This window comes from Trematomus bernacchii, unplaced genomic scaffold (genome assembly GCF_902827165.1).
Source record: "Trematomus bernacchii unplaced genomic scaffold, fTreBer1.1, whole genome shotgun sequence".
Classification (NCBI taxonomy): Eukaryota; Metazoa; Chordata; class Actinopteri; order Perciformes; family Nototheniidae; genus Trematomus; species Trematomus bernacchii.
Window position 1 is genome coordinate 94,826 of NW_022987779.1, and position 15,175 is coordinate 110,000.

Sequence of the window (15,175 nt, forward strand, 5' to 3'; positions counted from 1 at the left end):
ACTGTGAGAAACACTTAAACTGTACCTTAACTAAGAGAGAACCAACCAGCAGGAGACGGAGCTCTTCTACTTCACTGTGAGAAACACTTAAACTGTACCTTAACTAAGAGAGAAACTAACCAGCAGGAGACGGAGCTCTTCTACTTCACTGTGAGAAACACTTAAACTGTACCTTAACTAAGAGAGAAACTAACCAGCAGGAGACGGAGCTCTTCTACTTCACTGTGAGAAACACTTAAACTGTACCTTAACTAAGAGAGAAACTAACCAGCAGGAGACGGAGCTCTTCTACTTCATGTGAGAAACACTTAAACTGTACCTTAACTAAGAGAGAAACTAACCAGCAGGAGACGGAGCTCTTCTACTTCACTGTGAGAAACACTTAAACTGTACCTTAACTAAGAGAGAAACTAACCAGCAGGAGACGGAGCTCTTCTACTTCACTGTGAGAAACACTTAAACTGTACCTTAACTAAGAGAGAAACTAACCAGCAGGAGACGGAGCTCTTCTACTTCACTGTGAGAAACACTTAAACTGTACCTTAACTAAGAGAGAAACTAACCAGCAGGAGACGGAGCTCTTCTACTTCACTGTGAGAAACACTTAAACTGTACCTTAACTAAGAGAGAAACTAACCAGCAGGAGACGGAGCTCTTCTACTTCACTGTGAGAAACACTTAACCGTACCTTAACTAAGAGAGAAACTAACCAGCAGGAGACGGAGCTCTTCTACTTCACTGTGAGAAACACTTAAACTGTACCTTAACTAAGAGAGAAACTAACCAGCAGGAGACGGAGCTCTTCTACTTCACTGTGAGAAACACTTAAACTGTACCTTAACTAAGAGAGAAACTAACCAGCAGGAGACGGAGCTCTTCTACTTCACTGTGAGAAACACTTAAACTGTACCTTAACTAAGAGAGAAACTAACCAGCAAGGAGACGGAGCTCTTCTACTTCACTGTGAGAAACACTTAAACTGTACCTTAACTAAGAGAGAAACTAACCAGCAGGAGACGGAGCTCTTCTACTTCATGTGAGAAACACTTAAACTGTACCTTAACTAAGAGAGAAACTAACCAGCAGGAGACGGAGCTCTTCTACTTCACTGTGAGAAACACTTAAACTGTACCTTAACTAAGAGAGAAACTAACCAGCAGGAGACGGAGCTCTTCTACTTCACTGTGAGAAACACTTAAACTGTACCTTAACTAAGAGAGAAACGAACCAGCAGGAGACGGAGCTCTTCTACTTCACCGTGAGAAACACTTAGTATAAGACTTAAACTGTACCTTAACTAAGAGAGACACTAACCAGCAGGAGACGGAGCTCTTCTACTTCACCGTGAGAAACACTTAAACTGTACCTTAACTAAGAGAGAATCTACTTTTGAAATCCTCAGAAATTCCGCGAGTATCTGGAGGGAAGCAATCTGATCTCCAAGCTGCAGGCCAAACACGACATCCTGAAGAAAGCTTTAGCCGAAGGTGAGACCCTCCTCTTCCTCGTTAGATGTAATAATAATACAGACATGAATCCCCTTAACTCTTTACCTGTGTTTCTCCTGCAGGATATAAAGCTGAGCTGCTCACCACCAGGTATGCTGTCATGCTGTATTTTCATATATTTCATATTAATACAAATTGTTCGTCCATTTCTCACTCTGTCTCTCTCTCTGATTGTTTCAGTCGTGGGCGGAAGAACTCCCATAGCAAGCATCAGGTAGACTCTCCTTTATTCTGTGTGTTTGGGGTCATCAGGGGGTCTTTTCCTCTTTTAAGGTCCACATTAAACCACAGGGTCTCCATAAGAGCTGCAGATACTCTGATATAAAGGTAATAATTATTAATGGCATTTATTTGTGCTTTACGTTACGTGTAGGGTTGGGTACCGAAATCCGGTTCCAACATTTCAATTCCATCGGTATCGTTTAGAAATGTTAGTTTCGGTTCTGCTTATCGATTCCTAAGGAAATGCATCTCGCCGCTCGGAGAGAGGAGCACAGGGATGTCAGTATTGTTTATGAAGCAGGGTATAGAAAATACATTATTTAAATGAAAATACAATTGATGTACTTTTACAAACAGTGAGCAGCAGGGCAGCTGCAGCATGTGTGTTGCAGGACATGTGTTGGACATGTGTGGTTGGACTCTGTCCCACAGGCAGGTTGCAGTGTAACGTCAGAGGAGACTGGGCTAATTGTACATTCTCCATCTGCACCACTTAGAACTAACTAAACAATGCAGAGATTATTTTAATATAATTGTATTCAATAACCGCAACACAATTAAACAGTATGAAGTGATTTGTAAATAGGAATACAGATTTGACTTAATGTTTTCATAAATATATTTTTCTCCCAGTGAAATTGTCATGGGACTTCTTTTTACCCTCTCAAAGAACCGGAATGGAGAACCGAAAAGAACCGGAATCGAAAAGCAGAACCGGCATCAGAACCGGAATCGTTAAAATCCAAACGATACCCAACCCTAATTATATGACATATATTAGACATGTTATACATCAATACTGTGAAAAACACCCACAAGATGGCATGAGATGAGACGTGCGTACTTATAGAGGGATTTATATATAATTCTATATATTTGAGAGATGTTTTTTAAAAAGATAAAAGATACTAAAAGTACTTTATTGATCCCAATTTGGGAAATGTTTGCGTCGCAGCAGCATAAAAAGACAAGCCATTGAAGATAGAAATAAACAATTCAAAATGTAAATCTTTCTAGGAACTCAAAGCATTTCAAACTTTAAGGAAAATGTAAATAAATGTCGTAGATGTTTTAACGTGTGCAGGGAAAGAGGGGCGTGTCTCAGTGATTTAGGATAGAACATGTCAGAAACAAGAGTCGATAAGAACATCAGATCCAAAATAAACAATTGAAGTGTAAACAATAACTAACTGTTGTTGTTGTTGATGTGTTTTCAGGATTCAACTAAAGCCATACCCTTGCTTGTGGAGAGCTGCATCCGTTACATCAACCTGCACGGTGCGTTCACTGTCCCTTTAATACCATGGGATTATTGAGACTATTGATGTGTTATTTTACCTTGTGGTTAGTTTCACACTTTCATACCTTGAATATTATTCATTATTATTAAGAACACACTTTTTTAAATTCACTTTTACAATTATTTTAAAATGTAATTCAGTTTTTTCCTCGTTTCTTGCAATTATATTGGATTCTGCTTTTATTTTTCTTCGTGGAAACTCTTTGTAATGTATGTTTTTAAAAGGTGCTATTTAATAAACATTATATTATTATTGGGATGGTTGTAAAACAGCTATTAAATTGAATTTGAATTGGTATTAAAACGTTCTTAAAAGTGATTTGTTGAAGATTCAAGGCTTTAATGTCATGTGCACATTAGCTACAGTGTATATATGGCAATGGAAAACTGAAGTCAACATGAATATATATAGGACAAATAAAACAGATAAAATAGTGCAAGAGAATGTTTTGAGATGTGCAAGTAAATACAAATAGTGCTATATTAGATAAATAATTAGCAAAATGCAAACAGAAGAACCCTGCAGAGCCCTGAAAGCCCTGTGATCAGTACAAATAAATAAGAAAATAGAATAAATAACATTATAAACTTGTCTTTGTTCCCTCAGGTCTGCAGCATCAGGGAATATTCCGGGTGTCGGGGTCCCAGGTCGAGGTGAACGACATCAAGAACTCCTTCGAGAGAGGTGAGCCTGTCATCATATAATCATTTAAAACATATAGTCTTATACTCTGATTGGCTTTTACTCTGTTAGGTTGTTATTTGTTTTTGTATTCGGGATTGGGGGCAACGGTATTTCGATCTCTCTGTAACACTGAAAGTTGACTTTGATTCTTTGATTCTTTGATTCTTTGAATTTCCTCCACAGCTCCAGGAAGTGTTTAACTCTCCCTCTCTCTCTCTGTGTGTGTTTGTCATTGAAGGAAACGACCCTCTGATCGACGAGGAGAGTAACCACGACATCAACTCTGTGGCCGGGGTGTTGAAGCTTTACTTCAGAGGTTTAGAGAACCCTCTGTTCCCCAAAGAGAGGTTCAATGACCTGCTGTCCTGCGTCCGTGAGTCCCTCGTCTCTCTAACACTCACAGAGACACATTATTTAAAGGTCACCTATCATGCTATTTTTAGGCAATAGCATAGGTCTCAGATATATACAAATATATAAAAAACATGTGCTTTGCTCAAAATACCAAACAGAGCACCCATTCTAGCCATGCCTCATATCCCTCTATTTCACTTCCTGTTTCAAAAGTGCTGATTTTATGTATAAAGCTTTCAAAAATAAAAAATTGCTAAAAATAAAAAAAGAGGGTCTGAGCTCAAGCGGGACCCGGCAGCTACTGTCTAAACTAAATACTGCCGTGATGAAACGCCATATCATGGATTATCAAGGATTGTTTCTGAAACAGTATGGAGCTCAAAGGCTTTCTCTCTTGCCGGTTATACCACAAGGTGAGTTCCTTTTTATTTCCTGCTTCTTCACACACATGCTCTCCAGTACAGGTTAGCTCTGAGTGTTAGCGATGCTAATGTAAACACCGACCATATTACGTCCAAAACAGTCAGGCATTGTTTCTGATAGCAACGTTTCTGATTGGGCCGTGGGTCCACATTTCAGATATTACGTCATATCGGACGCAAATCTGGATCAGCTCCGTTGTTCCCCCGTTTTTAGTTATATAATTGTATTTCATGTAAATACCGCATGCATCTCTTCTATCTTCAGCGTACTCTTTGTCGTTGCTTCTCTGCAGCGTCTCCTCCTCAGCAGAGATGTTTCACATGTTGTTGTTTATTTCTGCGAATGTGTTGTTGTGTTGTTGACGTCTCTCTGCTCTTTGGTGTGTGTTTCAGGAATAGAGAACATGTATGAGAGGGCTCAGTGTGTCCGTAAGATCCTGCTGGGCGTCCCGAGGGCCACTCTGATCGTGATGAGATACCTGTTCGCCTTCCTCAACCAGTCAGTACACACTCTGATGAAACTCACACTCTGATGAAACTCTGATGAAACTCACACTCTGATGAAACTCACACTCTGATGAAACTCACACTCTGATGAAACTCACTCTCTGATGAAACACACACTCTGATGAAACTCACACTCTGATGAAACACACACTCTGATGAAACTCACACTCTGATGAAACTCACACTCTGATGAAACTCACACTCTGATGAAACTCACACTCTGATGAAACACACACTCTGATGAAACACACACTCTGATGAAACTCACTCTCTGATGAAACTCACACTCTGATGAAACACACACTCTGATGAAACACACACTCTGATGAAACACACACTCTGATGAAACTCACACTCTGATGAAACACACACTCTGATGAAACTCACACTCCGATGAAACACACACTCTGATGAAACACACACTCTGATGAAACTCACTCTCTGATGAAACTCACACTCTGATGAAACACACACTCTGATGAAACTCACACTCTGATGAAACTCACTCTCTGATGAAACACACACTCTGATGAAACTCACACTCTGATGAAACTCACACTCTGATGAAACACACACTCTGATGAAACTCACTCTCTGATGAAACTCACACTCTGATGAAACACACACTGATGAAACACACACTCTGATGAAACACACACTCTGATGAAACTCACACTCTGATGAAACACACACTCTGATGAAACTCACACTCCGATGAAACACACACTCTGATGAAACACACACTCTGATGAAACTCACACTCTGATGAAACTCACACTCTGATGAAACACACACTCTGATGAAACACACACTCTGATGAAACTCACTCTCTGATGAAACTCACACTCTGATGAAACACACACTCTGATGAAACACACACTCTGATGAAACTCACACTCTGATGAAACACACACTCTGATGAAACTCACACTCCGATGAAACACACACTCTGATGAAACACACACTCTGATGAAACTCACTCTCTGATGAAACTCACACTCTGATGAAACACACACTCTGATGAAACTCACACTCTGATGAAACTCACTCTCTGATGAAACACACACTCTGATGAAACTCACACTCTGATGAAACTCACACTCTGATGAAACACACACTCTGATGAAACACACACTCTGATGAAACACACACTCTGATGAAACACACACTCTGATGAAACTCACACTCCGATGAAACTCACTCTCTGATGAAACTCACACTCTGATGAAACACACACTCTGATGAAACACACACTGATGAAACTCACACTCTGATGAAACTCACACTCTGATGAAACTCACACTCTGATGAAACACACACTCTGATGAAACACACACTCCGATGAAACACACACTCTGATGAAACACACACTCTGATGAAACACACACTCTGATGAAACACACTCTCTGATGAAACTCACACTCTGATGAAACTCACACTCTGATAAAACTCACACTCTGATGAAACACACACTCTGATGAAACTCACACTCTGATGAAACACACACTCTGATGAAACTCACACTCTGATGAAACTCACACTCTGATGAAACTCACACTCTGATGAAACACACACTCTGATGAAACACACACTCTGATGAAACTCACACTCTGATGAAACACACACTCTGATGAAACTCACACTCTGATGAAACTCACACTCTGATGAAACACACACTCTGATGAAACTCACACTCTGATGAAACTCACACTCTGATGAAACTCACACTCTGATGAAACTCACACTCTGATGAAACACACTCCGATCTATGAGCTTCACGTCATAGATTTTGAAAGTTTGGAGGTTTTAGTCTAGATAATAACAACAAGTGAGCAGAAAACAACCAAGTGTAAAAAAAGCTTTTCAAAGTGAACTTATTTCCCCGATGTTTCTCCCAGTCTGTCCCAGTACAGCGATGAGAACATGATGGATTCTGGGAACTTGGCCATCGTGTTCGGGCCGACGCTGCTGCCCACCCCCGACGCCCTGGACCAGGTGGCCTGCCAGGCGCACGTTAATGAGGTCATCAAGACGGTCATCCTCAACCATGACAACATCTTCCCCGACACCAAGGAGCTGCCGGGGCCCGTCTACGAGAAGTGCATGACAGGGGACCAGTACTGGTGAGGGGACCAATCAGAACGCTTCACTTAAAGAGGACCAATCAGAACACTTTAATTAAAGAGGACCAATCAGAACACTTCACTTAAAGGGGCCCTATTCTGTTTTTTGGGGTGTGAGGGGACCAATCAGAACACTTTACTTAAAGGGGCCCTATTCTGTTTTTTGGGGTGTTTTCCCCTTCCTTGTAGTGTGTTATATAGGTTTTTAGTGCATGTAAATGGTCTGAAAAAGGCTAAAATCCCAAAGTTCCGGAACACAGTGTCATCACTTTGGAACACTCGTGCTCCTATTGGCTAGCGCTCCAACACATTGTAGGTGATAGGCTAAGGGGCGGGACATCTCTAAGCTGAGGCCTGTACTACGAAGCTGGATTTTCGCTTAGCCGGCTAAATTCAGGGAAATCTCGGGCTTTCCGGTCCTACGATGCTGGTTCTCTTTTTAGCGGGCTAGATTTCCATGGTAACTTATGCTGAGCGGCTAACCTGCTCCGGAGCAGGTTAGGTGGCAGGCTAAGAGATCAACTCAGTGAAAGCACCGCCTGCTGACCAATCAGAGCTCCGTGTGCGGAGTTTAAAGCGATCAAGTCATATTACAGGATAGAGGAAATACAGAAAAACTGCCGTTGCAGGAAAGACAGCCGGCAAAAATCAACTGACTGTCTGAACGTGAAAATGAATAGAATATCCCCTCCCATCTTCAGAGCAATCTGACTATTATAACATTAGCGTTAAGAAAGCTTACTTAAATATCTGCCACAACATAAGTAACCGGATCAGAGTAACATTAAGTACAGTCCGCGGCACTGTGAGTGCAGACGTCGATGTGTCCCATTATCATTCATATCATATCACATCATAATGTATCATATATTTCCTTATCTGAGTCAGCTTCTTGAGCCGTATCTGGCCGTGCAACACTCACAGTGTCACATACTGTATGCAGAAGTATTATTTTAAGCAACACATTAAGTTGACGAAACACTCGAGTCAAATGTAATTAAAGTCAGATCCACTCGTGTCTTGGACGGGGCAGTGATTTCATAAACCTGTTAATGTACGCATTCAAACACTTTTTCTTTTACCAGCTGTATTCACCTTGCAGGTGCAGCTATGTGGCTTTGATCCTGGATAAAGTGTTTAAGTCATGGATGTTTAAAGTTTAACTTCTTCATATTTGACTAATATTAAAGTTCACTTTTCATTCAGGAAGTATGACGCTGCGCTGTCAGTACGCTTGTCCGTGTTTGAGATTGGTCGAATGCTCCAAATACCACCCCTTTCATGTGAACGCGCACCTAACTAGATAGGACACGGCTGGCTTGAGCGATCCACTTGATAACCGGCGTCGTAGTACAGTTTAGCCAAAGCGCGTATGTTTTGGATTGGGCCAACCGGCTAACTCCAACATATCCAGGTTAAGTTGAACCAGCTTCGTAGTACAGGCCTCTGGTTGACCAATCACAACAGAGCCGGCCAGCTAACCAATCAGAGCAGACTGGGCTCTGGTTTCAGACAGAGGGTGAAAAGAGGTGCTGCAGCATGAGAAAAATAAAGAGCTTTTTGAACATTATTCAGAATATGAACCCTTTAATTTAAGAAACAACACTCCCAAGATTATAGAAATGTTTTGCTTGACATTTTGAAAGATTGGGAAATGTTACTAGTCTTTCTTCAGCGGTTTTGGTTTTAGTTAGAAATGTATTTAGAGTGTTAATCTACAATCATGTTCTGCTGTCCAAACGCTTCATTGGCAGCCTTTTCTTCCATCTGTGCATCCTCCATTTCGGATCCTGTGTTCATCTGATTCTTCCTCTTCTTATTCCTCCTCCTCCTCCTCCTCCTCCTCTTCCTCAGTGAGAGTCCCTTCAGTGAACCAGGAGCTCTGGAGGAAGCAGAGCCTGACGGAGGCACCGAGACTCAGACCAGCGACGAGGGTACGCCGACCTCTGACCTTCACAACATCCTCCCACACACTCCCCCCCCCTGTGTGTGTGTGTGTGTGTGTGTGTGTGTGTGTGTGTGTGTGATGTGTGTGTCCCTGCTGGAGAGAGGTTGCTACGGCAACAGCAGCCATGGAGACTTCTCCTCCCCCCCCCTCTTTCATCCTGCCTCCCTTCCCTTCTCATCTATCTTATCTGTTTCCGATTTAATAGAAAAATACTGTTTCAATACTGTTATCTGATTGGTGTAGCAATGGGGAGGAACAAAAGCCTTAGAGACGTTTGATTGACAGGTGGCTCTTCTCTTCATCTCCCCCCCTCCCTCCTCTCTTCCCCCTCCCCCCCCCCCCTATAGAGGGTGAAGGCGTGGAGGCGGTGGCGAGGTTCGACTACGTGGGTCGGTCGGTTCGTGAACTCTCCTTTAAAAAGGGGGCGTCGCTGCAGCTGTTCCAGCGCGCATCACATGACTGGTGGGAGGGGCGGAGCAACGGCAGCCGGGGCCTCGTGCCGCACCAGTACATCGTGCTGAAGGACAGGCGAGTGCTCAGCAGACTCTTATTTTGAAATCCATTAAAAAAATATATACATTTGGGGTTTTTTCTTTTTATTCAATCTACATTTCTAAACTCCTTTTATTTTGAAATCCCAATTTTTTTAAATATAAAAAAAAAAAACGTTTTATTGAATGTAAATGTGCTCTTATTTTGAAATACATTAACAAAAAAATGATATACTGATATGATATGATATGCTGTGCTTTTATTTTGAAATCTCTTTTTTAAAATATAATATTTTTTTTATTTAATTAAATCTAAATGTGCTTTTATTTGGAAATCAATTTTTTTTAAATATATATGTGTTTTAAATTCAATCTAACTGTGCTTTTATTTTGAAATATTTTACATACAGTGTGGGTTCATTTAGTATTTAGTAAATCCAGTTGCATTAAGTTGCTCGTAAAAAAACGACTTAGACAGTTTTGTTTCTATAATGACCTTTTTATGACATTATTTAACATCATAGAGCGCTGTAATCCCCCTCTCTAAGCAGTGATCAGCCTTCAGTCAGAGTCACTGATGGATGCAGGACGCTGCTTATAGATCACCGTTACACCGGACAGGAAGTCTCTCTGCGCTCCGTATCGATCCGTTATCCGACAGTTTTCCCGATGTTAGTCCTGATGGAGCCCCTCTCCCTCTCCCTCTCCCTCTCCCTCTCCCTCTCCCTCTCCCTCTCCCTCTCTGCAGGAACGAGGTGATGTCCGAGTCTCTGAGCCAGAAGGCGGACAGTGACAGCAGCGATGACAAGAGGTCCCGCAGCGAGCTGAGCTCCCCCACCGACCCGCGCCCCCCCGACACCTACAACAGGTCAGCATGTAACACACACTCCAACATGAAATACACAAGTACACACATCCTTTACTCAAGTAGAAGTACATATACTCGTGTTTAAAAATACTCTGGTGAAAGTAGAAGTACTGACTAAACTTCTTTACTCAAGTCAAAGTAAAGAGGGCTTTGAAATGTACTTCAGTAAAAAGTACCCATAGCTAGCAGCTGTTTTAAAGAGTACCTGACCTCCCTTTATATTAATAGAACAATAATGTCATTGTTAGCTAATGAATGTTTCCATGCTGAACAACGGCAACATGACAACGTTTTCATTGGTCCCTCTTCTTTAGAGAAGACCAGGAAATGATGGATACACGGATCGTGTTCAAATCAATAGGCACGCAATGACTCTAAATAATAATGATCACGCCACCAAACACACATTCAAACTAAAGGAACCAGCCTGTTTGGAAAATGTGAGAAGTAGAAAGTACAGGTATTTGAGTTCAACATGTAAGAAGTAGAAAGTACAGGTATTTGTGTTCAACATGTGAGAAGTAGAAAGTACAGGTATTTGTGTTCAACATGTAAGAAGTAGAAAGTACAGGTATTTGTGTTCAACATGTAAGAAGTAGAAAGTACAGGTATTTGTGTTCAACATGTAAGAAGTAGAAAGTACAGGTATTTGTGTTCAACATGTAAGAAGTAGAAAGTACAGGTATTTGTGTTCAAAATTAAGAAGTAGAAAGTACAGGTATTTGTGTTCAACATGTAAGAAGTAGAAAAGTACAGGTATTTGTGTTCAACATGTAAGAAGTAGAAAGTACAGGTATTTGTGTTCAACATGTAAGAAGTAGAAAGTACAGGTATTTGAGTTCAACATGTAAGAAGTAGAAAGTACAGGTATTAGTGTTCAACATGTAAGAAGTAGAAAGTACAGGTATTAGTGTTCAACATGTAAGAAGTAGAAAGTACAGGTATTTGAGTTCAACATGTAAGAAGTAGAAAGTACAGGTATTTGAGTTCAACATGTAAGAAGTAGAAAGTACAGGTATTTGTGGTTCAACATGTAAGAAGTAGAAAGTACAGGTATTTGAGTTCAACATGTAAGAAGTAGAAAGTACAGGTATTTGTGTTCAACATGTAAGAAGTAGAAAGTACAGGTATTTGTGTTCAACATGTAAGAAGTAGAAAGTACAGGTATTTGTGTTCAACATGTGAGAAGTAGAAAGTTCAGGTATTTGTGTTCAACATGTAAGAAGTAGAAAGTACAGGTATTTGTGTTCAACATGTAAGAAGTAGAAAGTACAGGTATTTGTGTTCAACATGTAAGAAGTAGAAAGTACAGGTATTTGAGTTCAAAATGTAAGAAGTAGAAAGTACAGGTATTTGAGTTCAAAATGTAAGAAGTAGAAAGTTCAGGTATTTGGGTTCAACATGTAAGAAGTAGAAAGTACAGGTATTTGTGTTCAACATGTAAGAAGTAGAAAGTACAGGTATTTGTGTTCAACATGTAAGAAGTAGAAAGTACAGGTATTTGGGTTCAACATGTAAGAAGTAGAAAGTACAGGTATTTGTGTTCAACATGTAAGAAGTAGAAAGTACAGGTATTTGTGTTCAACATGTAAGAAGTCAAAGTAAAAAGTCGTCGAAAAATAAGTAGTGGAGTAAAGTACTGATACCAGAAAAATGTACTTAAGTACAGTAACGAAGTATTTGTACTCCACTACTTCCCACCTCTGGTTTTCACACATACATGTAAATATATCTAATATGTATATATGTTCATTTTCATTCCTTTTAAAGTTACTTACCTGTATATAATACTATTTTTATCTTTGATTTTCTCTTTAATTGTATTAATCTCTAATCTGTTCTGTCCTGTTTTTCATTCTCACCCTGTTGCTGTTAAACTACTGAAGGTCCATCTCATCTCATCTCATCTTATCTCTCAGAGAGAGAATATAAACACCTCTGCTGTCACCTCTAAAAATACCTGAGTGTTCATCACGCTGTTAGCACTCTGATCCTCCGGAGATGAAACACACCTCTCTCACATGCAGGAAGTCTGAGGAGGAGAGGTGTGGAAGCAGAATAAAGGGAGTGTGTGTGAGAAAGAAACCTTTGGAAATGGGATAATATTAGGAATATATGAGTTTTACAACATTGTTTAACTTGATATTCTCTATTATCCTTATTCTATGGGGAAAAGATGGAAAGATATTCTAAGAATCTCAGAGAATTCCTTAAAAGTTAAGACTAGGTTTATTATCAGGTTTGTGTCTGAGTGTTATCCCTACATTGAGATCATTCTGATTGTTGTAACTAACCTGTGATGTCTCCATTAATCACCCTGAGAGACTTCCTGTTTCCCTCACAGTTTGTTTCTACTTCCTGTTCCCTCACAGTTTGTTTCTACTTCCTGTTCCCTCACAGTTTGTTTCTACTTCCTGTTCCCTCACAGTTTGTTTCTACTTCCTGTTCCCTCACAGTTTGTTTCTACTTCCTGTTCCCTCACAGTTGTTTCTACTTCCTGTTCCCTCACAGTTGTTTCTACTTCCTGTTTCCCTCACAGGTTTGTTTCTACTTCCTGTTTCAGTCACCGCCGGAAGGCGTACGGACGGATTGTTCCGGCGCCCCCCTCGGTCTGCGTCCTCTGATTGCCATGGTACCGGAGGTGGGGTGATGATGGACCGCGGTTCCCCCCCGGTGACGACGGGTCACTTCAGCCCCCGAGAACTGCTGCTGGGCCGCGGACAGGTGAGGACCCCACCCCCCCCCCCCACCCCCTCTATAAATATATAACATATAGGGCTGTCAGTCGATTCAAATATTTAATCGCAAATGAATCGCACATTTTGTATCTGTTCTAAATGCACCTTAGAGGAATATTTTTCAAGTTTTTAATACTCTTATCAACATATGAGTGGACAAATATGCTTTATGCAAACACAACAACCTGGAACCTCTCAGGGCAAACTAACTTAGAGGAGTGTTTACGTGTTCGGCGTATTGACGTACAACGGCCTCGACAACTTCTGTAGTCCTATTCAGCCACTTGGTAACAACCATCGTTTTTCAGACACGTCAACTCTTCAGAAATCACCAGTGGGGTCAAAACGTGATCCGTCTCTTCAATGTGTCTCAACCACAGACCTTATTTATAGCTATTATCCTAAACCTAGTTCAAAAATCCCGTTGGCTCTGAGACGAGGGAACAGGAGGTGGTGAAATGCTAACTCTCTTCTGGGTTTTAGGACTCATTCCTGCACCACTCAATTAAGAAGGTTTTTTTATAGTAAAATGTTGCTTTAATCACAGAAAATATTCATGTTTATTTGCACATGAGAATATCGGGTTTACAAGAAAAATATGTATTTGTGTGTCAGGTGATGACCCCCCCCCCTGGGTCAGGTGATGACCCCTCCCCTCGACAACAGCCCCGAGCGCCGCCGCCGCTCAGCAGCCGTTACCATGAGTCGCCATGACTCCCTGCTGCGGCGCCCCGAGGACACGCCCCTCATCAGGAGGTCCAGCAGCGGGAACCACGGATTCACCGAGCAACACCGCACACTGGCTCAGGTACACACACACACACACATAGAGAGACACACACACACAGAGAGACACACACACACACCATACAGACACACACACACACACACACACCATACAGACTCACACACACACACACACACACACACACACACTCACACACACATTTCATTCACTATTTTCATTATTATGTATATTATTTTACATTTTTTATACATTTCGATGTTCAAAATTACACTTTTTCTCTCCATTTGCATTTGTCTGAACTTTTATGTGTATTTTTTTTCCTTTTTTTATTTCATACTTACATTTCAAGATGTATATACTGTAAAGCATGTGTTGCTAAAACTATACATTTTTACAATCATATTGCCATTTTTATCATTATTTTATATATTGTTTTGTTTGTGTGTTTCTTTCCTTTTTTCCTTTTTATTAAATCGTTTTTTTATCGTCATTAATATCAATGTTTTGTTTGAAAAGATATTTAAATGAATTAATCATTATTTATTTTATAATTTGCCTTTTTTTCCTTGCATTTGTTAAGTTTTTTTTTTCATGCATTAATGTCATTGTAGCATAATTAATATCTCACCACAAAATAAATCATTAAATAAAAGGAACATCCCAGTTTCTCAGAGGAAGGGTCTTCAAGTCCCACCCCCAAACCTATCTTTACCTGCCTCAGGACATCGAGGAGACGGTGAGCGTGGCCCTCGGAGAGTTTCGCCGCCCGGCCCCCGACGTGGTTCTGGATACTTTAGAGATGGTGAAGAACGGCCCTCCCACCCCCTGCTCCTCAGAGTCCCCCAGCCCCCACAGCACCCCCAGCACCCCAGGGACCCCGGGTACCCCCGTTACCCCGGGTACCCCCAGTCCTCTGAGTCCTCTGAGTCCTCTAATTCCTCTCCCAGGACCCCCTCCTCGACCCTCAAACCCCTCCCCAGACACCCTGGGGTCGTTTAAACCCGTGGCGGCCGCTCGTATGGGACCCCCCCCTGCGGCCCCCCGCCCTGAAACCCAAACCCATGGTACCCCCTAAGAGCAACACCCCCCCTCTGCCACCCCCGCTGGACAAATCCTGCACCATGTGAGCCAGAAGACGCCGAATCAGGGGCCCAAACTGGGGCCAAAACTGGGGTCAAAAACTGGGTCAAAACCGGGGCCAAAACAGGGTCTTAATCAACATGAGGGTCTCCATGGAGGAAGTGTTGCTGTAGTAATAATC

General features: G+C 41.4%; 1 protein-coding gene across 1 annotated transcript in view; it reads left to right on the top strand.

Moving 5' to 3' along the window:
• Positions 1–15,041, top strand: part of LOC117497345 (SLIT-ROBO Rho GTPase-activating protein 1-like) — a 28,052-nt gene extending 13,011 nt beyond the window's left edge. The window contains 15 exon segments of the mRNA XM_034149308.1: positions 1,403–1,487; positions 1,571–1,598; positions 1,689–1,722; positions 2,948–3,008; positions 3,638–3,715; positions 3,954–4,088; positions 4,885–4,990; positions 6,897–7,121; positions 8,976–9,055; positions 9,417–9,597; positions 10,309–10,436; positions 12,992–13,152; positions 13,807–13,974; positions 14,636–14,938; positions 14,940–15,041. Coding sequence (XP_034005199.1) covers positions 1,403–1,487; positions 1,571–1,598; positions 1,689–1,722; positions 2,948–3,008; positions 3,638–3,715; positions 3,954–4,088; positions 4,885–4,990; positions 6,897–7,121; positions 8,976–9,055; positions 9,417–9,597; positions 10,309–10,436; positions 12,992–13,152; positions 13,807–13,974; positions 14,636–14,938; positions 14,940–15,041 — 1,875 coding nt within the window.
• The last annotated feature ends 134 nt before the right edge of the window (positions 15,042–15,175 follow it).